This window comes from Nicotiana sylvestris, chromosome 6 (genome assembly GCF_000393655.2).
Source record: "Nicotiana sylvestris chromosome 6, ASM39365v2, whole genome shotgun sequence".
Taxonomy (NCBI): domain Eukaryota; kingdom Viridiplantae; phylum Streptophyta; class Magnoliopsida; order Solanales; family Solanaceae; genus Nicotiana; species Nicotiana sylvestris.
In genome coordinates this window covers 129,457,754-129,465,518 of record NC_091062.1, presented here as the reverse complement: position 1 = coordinate 129,465,518, position 7,765 = coordinate 129,457,754, and the positions used below count along the sequence as shown (strand labels likewise).

The 7,765-nt window shown below is 37.5% G+C and overlaps 1 protein-coding gene across 1 annotated transcript; it reads left to right on the top strand.

Moving 5' to 3' along the window:
* Positions 1-3,179: 3,179 nt before the first annotated feature.
* On the top strand, positions 3,180-4,937 carry LOC138871276 (uncharacterized). The gene is made up of 2 exons (XM_070149151.1): positions 3,180-3,713; positions 3,822-4,937. The coding sequence occupies exons 1-2, from the start codon at positions 3,180-3,182 to the stop codon at positions 4,935-4,937; spliced, it is 1,650 nt and encodes a 549-aa protein (XP_070005252.1).
* The last annotated feature ends 2,828 nt before the right edge of the window (positions 4,938-7,765 follow it).

Here is a 7,765-nt window from a genome sequence, read left to right as displayed (position 1 = left end):
CGTAGCTCAGACCAGTGATAGAGCAGTTATGCCTGCTGATGCCTTGTGGAGATTGGACAGATTTACCAAGCTCTTCACTACCACTTTCAGCGGTGCATCTTTTGAGGATCCCCAGGATTATTTGGACAGCTGTCATGAGGCTCTCAGGAACATGGGGATAGTGGAGACCAATGGGGTCGACTTTGCTACTTTTCGCTTATCTAGATCTGCCAAGACTTGGTGGAGAGATTATTGTTTGGCTAGACCAGTTAGGTCACCAGCTTTGACTTGGGATTAGTTTTCTCAGCTATTTCTAGAGAAGTTTCTTCCTATCAATCAGAGGGAGAGCTATCGGAGGCAGTTTGAGCGTCTCTAACAGGGTTCTATGACTGTTACTCAGTACGAGACCAGGTTTATTGATTTGGACTGTCATGCTCTTCTTATACTTCCCACTAAGAGAGAAAGAGAGAGAGGGATAAAGAGAGAGAGAGAGGAGAAGGAGGTTCATTGAGGGACTCATTCAGCCTATTTGACTTCAGATGGCTAAGGAGACGGGGCGAGATTTGCTTTCAGGATGCGGCCAATGTGGCCAAGAGGGTTGAGATGGTTCTATCACAGGGGGGTGGTCAGGGGTCTGATAAGATGCCTCGTCATTCAGGCAGATTCTGTGGTGCCTCGTCAAGAGACAGGGATTCGTATGGTAGAGGCCATCCTCCTAGGCTTTTTCAGTCGACACTTCAGGTTTCTCACGGTGCTTTAGGTGGCCGTGGTTCTCATATGCAGTATTCTGATCAACAGTCCTACAATGCACCACTAGCTCCTATAAGTGGACCGCCGCCCCAGAGTATCTATACGTTGTGGTTGGGTCATAGCATGCAAATGAGCCTTATGCTTGTAACCAATGCGTCTCTTATCACGTATTGTTCATGCTTAAGCTGGTTACTCTTTATGTTGAACAAGTTTGGTTATATTTTCTTGTTATTAGATAATTTTTGAGTGTTGACTCAAGTTGAGACTTATATTATGAATTTAACTATCGAAACAAGATTGGTTATAGCTGATTCCCTTGCCGGGATATTATTGCTTCTATTTTTTGGGTGAGGAAAGAGTGATAAAGCACGAAGGGTGATGCCATGCGCATTTACATTTATATTGATGCATATGGTGAGGAAGAGAGATAAAGCACGAAGAGTTATGCCGTGCACATTTCAATTATTCATATGGTAAGGAAGAGTGATAAAGCACAAAGGGTGATGTCATGCACATTTCTATTATTGATTGCATGGTGAGGATTGAGAGTAAAAGCACGAAGGGTGATGCCGTGCATTTTCTGTTTGCTGCGATTATTTTCTGTTTTTAGTTCAAGTGCATCAATTGTTTAATTTTCGTTACTACTGTGATTCCTTATTCTGGTACCCCCATAGCATTTTGCCCCTTCCCGTTAATTTCTAATTAGCTCCTATTATTGTTATTCTATTAGTATATTGTTTAATTGCACAGGTTTATGTTGGTTGTCGTGTCCTAGCCTCGTCACTACTTCGCCGAGGTTAGGCTCGGCACTTACCATTACATGAGGTTGGTTGTACTGATACTGCACTCTGCACTTTGCACTTTCTGTGCAGATCTCGGTGCCGGACCTTGTGAGTAGAGTTCGGGTGGCTGCCTTCAGTCCATTGGAGACCTAAGGTAGTCCTGTAGGTGTCCGTAGGACCTGATGTCCCCTTCTATCCTATTTCTTTTCTGTTTTATCTATGTTTGAGACATATGTATATTTCTTTGTTCAGACCATTATTTGTAGTATTCGTAGACTGTTCTTGAGTTGTGACACCAGTTTTGGGTGTAGTTTTATTACGGTTTCGTTATTGGTATTAAGATAATCTGTTAAATTTTGTTCTTCCGCATTTATTCTGCTAATTTACTTTTGTTAACATGTAAATTGTTAAAAGATAAAAGAAAAAGGTGAAAAAATTTGTAACGTTGGCTTGCCTAGCGAGTACAATGTTAGGCGTCATCACGGTCCCGACGGTGGAAAATTCGGGTCGTGACAATTTAGATCTTGTTTTATTTGAAATGATTATATATGGTATAGATTGAATGTTTGAGTTTGTATTGTCTTGAATAGTTTAGCTAGAGTTGAATTATTAACTTTGTATTGTCTTGAATAGTTTATTTAGAATCTAGGGTTTAGGATTTGCTCTTGTGAATCGAACTTTTAGGGTATGAGTTGAATTTTTATGATATAATCCTAACTTTTAGTTTATGTTTAAACTCGCAAGATATAAATTGAACTTTTAGTTTATGTTTAAACTCGTAGGATATGAATTGAACTTTTTGTTTTTAGGTTTTATTCTTGTGAATTGAACTTTTAAGATATGAATTGAACTTGTAGGATATAAATTGAACCTTTTGGGTATGAGTTGAATTTTAGGATATAAATTAAACTTTTAGTTTATGTTTACACTCGTAGGATATGAATTGAACTTTCAGTTTTTAGGTTTTGTTCTTGTGAATTGAACTTTTAAGATATGAATTGAACTTGTAGGATATAAATTGAACCTTTTGGGTATGAGTTGAATTTTTAGGATATAAATTAAACTTTTAGTTTATGTTTAAACTCGTACGATATCAATTGAACATTTAGTTTTTAGGTTTTGTTCTTGTGAATTGAACTTTTAAGATATGAATTGAACTTTTAGTTTATGTTTAAACTCGTACGATATGATTTGAACTTTTAGTTTTTAGATTTTGTTCTTGTGAATTGAACTTGTAGGATATAAATTGAACCTTTTGGGTATGGGTTGAATTTTTAGAATATAAATTGAACTTTTATTTTTGATTAAACTCGTAGGATATGAATTAAACTTTAAGTTTTTAGGATTTGTTCTTGTGAATTGAAATTTTAGGATATAAATTGAACCTTTTGGATATGAATTGAACTTTATAGGATATAAATTGAACTTTTAGTTTATAATTAATTATATTTAATATAATTTAATTTTTGGTGTAATTAGAAAAAACTAATTACCTTGAATTAACTAAAAAAGATTTAATTAATTTATAGTTGTAGAATAAATTAATTTGTTCTTCTCTTATTGATATAGATGGAACATCGTACATGGATGTACAATAGGAATTATCCTAATCGGCGGGGATTGCGGGAGGATTTTATAGAAGGGGTTGATGACTTTATTAGACATGCAATGTCACTTCCACCATACCAAAGTGAAGGAGTAATTAGGTGCCCTTGTGTCAAGTGCGATTGTATGAAGTTTAAAAAACTGGAGGAAGTTAAGCTTCATCTTTATAGGAAGGGGTTTATAGAGAATTACTTTGTGTGGACTAATCATGAAGAGATCGATGGTAGCCGTGGGATATTTCTTAACATGGTTGTTGGTGAAAGTAGTAGGTCGGTGGAGAATACAAATCTTGACTCTAGAATAGAGTATATGGTTGCAGATGTTTTTGGGATGCACTTTGGCTGTGAGCCCACTGAAAATGTTGAACAAACTCCTAATGATGACGCAAAATGTTTTTATGAACAATTAGAGGAAGCTAGTCGTCCACTACGTGATGGAAATCTCCACTCTAAGTTGTCTGTTGCAGTTAGATTACTAAGTATCAGATCTGATTGGAATATTTCTCAAGCAGCCATGAACTCTTTCATTGACCTTATGAGTGAACTAGTTGACACTAAAATCAATTTACCTGGTGATTTCTATAAGGCAAAGAGATTGGTTTCTAACTTAGGACTTTCGTCAGTGGGAATCGATTGTTATGAAGATGGTTGCATGTTATATTATAAAGATGATGCAACTTTAGACAGTTGTAAATTTTGCGAATAGCCTCGTTTCAAGAGGCTTTCCAGCGGGAATATGGTCATTATAAAGGTGATGCATTATTTACCTCTTATACCTAGGTTAAAGAGGTTCTATGTGTCAATGAGTTCTGCTCCTCATATGAGATGGCACTTTGAAAATAGAAGACCACCTGGTGTTATGTGTCATCCTTCAAATGGACAAGATTGGAAGCACTATGATAGGACATATCAAGATTTTGTTAGTGAACCAAGGAACATTCGGTTAGGTTTGTGTGCGGATGGCTTCATGAATTTTTCTATATCTGTGACACCATATTCTTGTTGGTTTGTCTTTCTTACACCTTATAATCTACCACTTGAGTTGTGTATGACTAATCCATATACATTCTTAAATTGTATTATCCCCGGTCCGCGTAATTCGAAAAGTTTGACTGATGTATATTTGCAACCTTTGATTGATAAGCTAAAGCAATTGTGGTATGATGGTGTTGAAACATATGACATATCAACCAAGAAGAATTTAAATTTGCGTGCTAATTTAATGTTGACTATTAACGATTTTCCAGCGTATGGAATGTTGTCTGGGTGGATGATTGCTGGGAAGCTAGCTTGTCCTTACTGCATGGAAATTAGTAAAGTGTTCACTTTGAAAAATGGCCGAAAGCAATCATGGTTTGATTGTCACCGTCAATTCTTGCCTCGTGATCATGAGTTTAGAAGGATGAAAAATGCATTCAAAAATAATAAAATGGAATATGATTCTCCACCTCCAATACTTTCAGGTGAGGAAATTTGGGAGAGGGTCCAGAACTTCAGTAAAGCTACTAAGGCTTCACCTTATAAATTCTGCGGATATGGTGTTACTCATAATTGGACGAAACAGAGTATATTTTGGGAGTTGCCTTATTGGAAGGATAATCTTCTCTGTCACAACCTTGATGTCATGAATATTGAGAAGAATTATTCTGACAATTTGTTCAACACAGTGATGGATGTTACATGTAAGACAAAAGATAACCTGAAGGCTAGAATGGACTTACAAGAATATTGCAGGCGGCCTGAATTATACATGCAGACAACATATAATGGTAAGGTGTTCAAGACCAAAGCAAGTTACATATTCACTTTGGATGAAAGATGACAAATTTGTGATTGGGTTACGAAAATTGAAAATGCCTGAGGGTTATGCGTCGAATCTTGGAAAAAAGTAGATATGGAGGTAGTGAAGTTGAGCCATTTGAAAAGTCATGACTGCCATATTTTCATGGAGACCTTAGTGCCTATTACATTTTGTGGTTTGCCTGAAAGAATCTGGAAACCCATCACAGAGATTAGTTTGTTTTTCAAAGACTTGTGTTCTACCACATTAAGAGAAGAAAACCCACTCCGGATAGATCAGAACAATCTTGCAACTTTTAGTAAGATGGAAAAATATTTTCATGTGGTTTCTTTAATGTGATAGAACACCTTCAAATCCACCTTGTGCACGAGGCACGACTTGGAGGGCCTGTTCAATGCAGATGGATGTATCCCTTTAAGAGGTAATATTATAAGATTGATGTAATTTTCTATTTTATTTAAATGTTCTTGGCGAACATGACATTACATAGGACAATTGGCAAATGCAAACAATTTGTTAAATAGATGAATATTATTGAAGGATCTATATGCGAAGCTTATCTTGCAAAGGAAACTACACATTTTTGTTCTTATTATTTTGAGGGTAATGTGCCATGTTCTAGGAATAGGCCCAATAGTCACACGGTCGAATGTGTGAATGATCCATTATATCCATTAATGTCCATATTCAATCAACCAGGCCAATGTTCTAAGGATGTTAGAAAGAGAAATTTGAGTGATATGGAGTACAAGTCAGCTACACTTCATGTGTTGCTAAATTGTCCCGAAGTTGTACCAGTTCTCAAGTAAGTATTGATTTATTAGTTATCAAAATATAAAATTTACTGTGATTACATAGTGATGCAACTACTAAAAATATTTGATGTGTCACAATCACTTCGTGGGTCAATTTGGTCATGATGCTATATATATATGAAATTTGATACATGGTTCAAACAGTTTGTAAGTTTATTCTGATAATGTTCTACCACTATGTAGCTAAATAATGCTTGTAAGTTATGCTAACTTATGAATTTTTTTAACACTATTTAAACGACCCGGCCGGTCGTTTCATGAGTTACCGCTCCATTTCCCCCATTTCTGCTTCTTATTGTCGTGTTCAGCTATATTTTGTGTTACTGGGTTGGTTGGGGTTCGGAGAGGTTTTGGTAAGGTTTGAGGCTCTTAGTCTCTTTTGAGGAAGCATAAGTTGGAAAAGTCAACCGGATGTTGCAATAGGTACGTTGTGTCGTTTGGGATGTGTGTGTAAAATTTCACGTCATTCGGACGTGGTTTGATAGACTTTTTGATCGAAAGTAGAATTTAGAAGATTTTGAAATTCTTAGGCTTGAATCCGATGCGAATTTGGTGTTTTGATGTTGTTTTGAGCGTTTCGAAGGTTGGAACAAGTTTGAATGATGTTATGGGATATGTTGGCATGTTTGGTTGGGGTCCCCAGGGCCTCGGGAGAGTTTCAGGTGGTCAAACGGACTATTTCATGTTGTGGAAAGTTGCAGAAACTGCTGTGTGTGTATTGTAGACAAATGACCTTTGCGTTCGCGAGTAGGCCCTCGTGTTCGCGAAGGGTGAGCAGGTGAGGCTGAGGATTTGTCCTTCATGTTCGCGAAGGTGGTCCCGTGTTCGCGAAGGGCTGGGGTCTTTGAGCATCGCGTTCGCGAGGTATCAGACGCATTCGTGATGGTTTACGTTATGGAGTCATCGCGTTCGCGAGGGAATGGTCGCATTCGCGTAAGACGAATTTTTGTTCAACGTTAGGTTGTGCTTCGCGAACCCAAGGCTTTGACCGCGTTCCCGAGGAAGGTTTTGAATGCCTGGGTAGAATGTTTAAATAGCCATTATCTGCGATTTTGGGTCTAACTTTCACCATTTTTGAGCGATTTTAGAGCTTTTTGAAGAGGATTGAAGAGGGAATCAAGGGTTGGAGGTAAGATTTATGGACTTAATACTCAATCCTTATGTGAATTCTACCTAATTAATCATGGAATTTAAGCCTAATATTGAAGAACTAGGGCTTGTAATTAGAGACCTAAAATTAGGGATTTGAGGGATCAATTGTGGTTAGATTTTTGTGATTTTGATATGAACGAACTCGGGGAGTGATAAGGAGTCTATTGATGTAATTTTTATCGAAACTCGAGACGTGGGCCTTGTTCGGGTTTGGCCATTTTCGGGATTTGTGTTGTAAATTGATTCCCTTCCAGTGGGCTTTGTTCCCTTTGCATATTTTGATGGATTTGCACTGATTTTAGTTAGATTTGGAGCATCTGGAGGCCGATATGAGAGGCAAAGGCATCGTGGGCTAGAGTTTGGACTGGATAAAGGTGAGTAATGATTGTAAATGTTGTCCTGAGGGTATGAAACCCCAGAATTCACATCGTTGTGCTACATTGAGGAGACGCACACGCTAGATGACGAGCGTGGGGCCGTGCACCGTTGGGGATTGTGATTTAGTCCATCCCGAATGACTGTTTTACCACATATTTGATTGAAAATTGTTTGCTATCATCGTGTTTTAGGCTAAATGCCATATTTGGGCCTCATGCTAACTATTTGGACCCTTAGGGGATTTTTACTGCTATTTCCTCACTGTTTTGATTTTAATATCTGTACTCAGTCATGATATATTATACCATTTTCAAAACTCAGCCATGTTTACTCTATTTTAACACATTAAATGATATTTTAAATGATATTTTGGGTTGAACATCATGTTTTACTGTTGCCCGAGTGGCTTATGAGATTTTGACTGAGTAAGGTCGAGGGCCTGTGTTGTGAGGATACTTTTGGGTAGGGCTGCATGCCGCAGCAGTGATACACTGATTTATGATT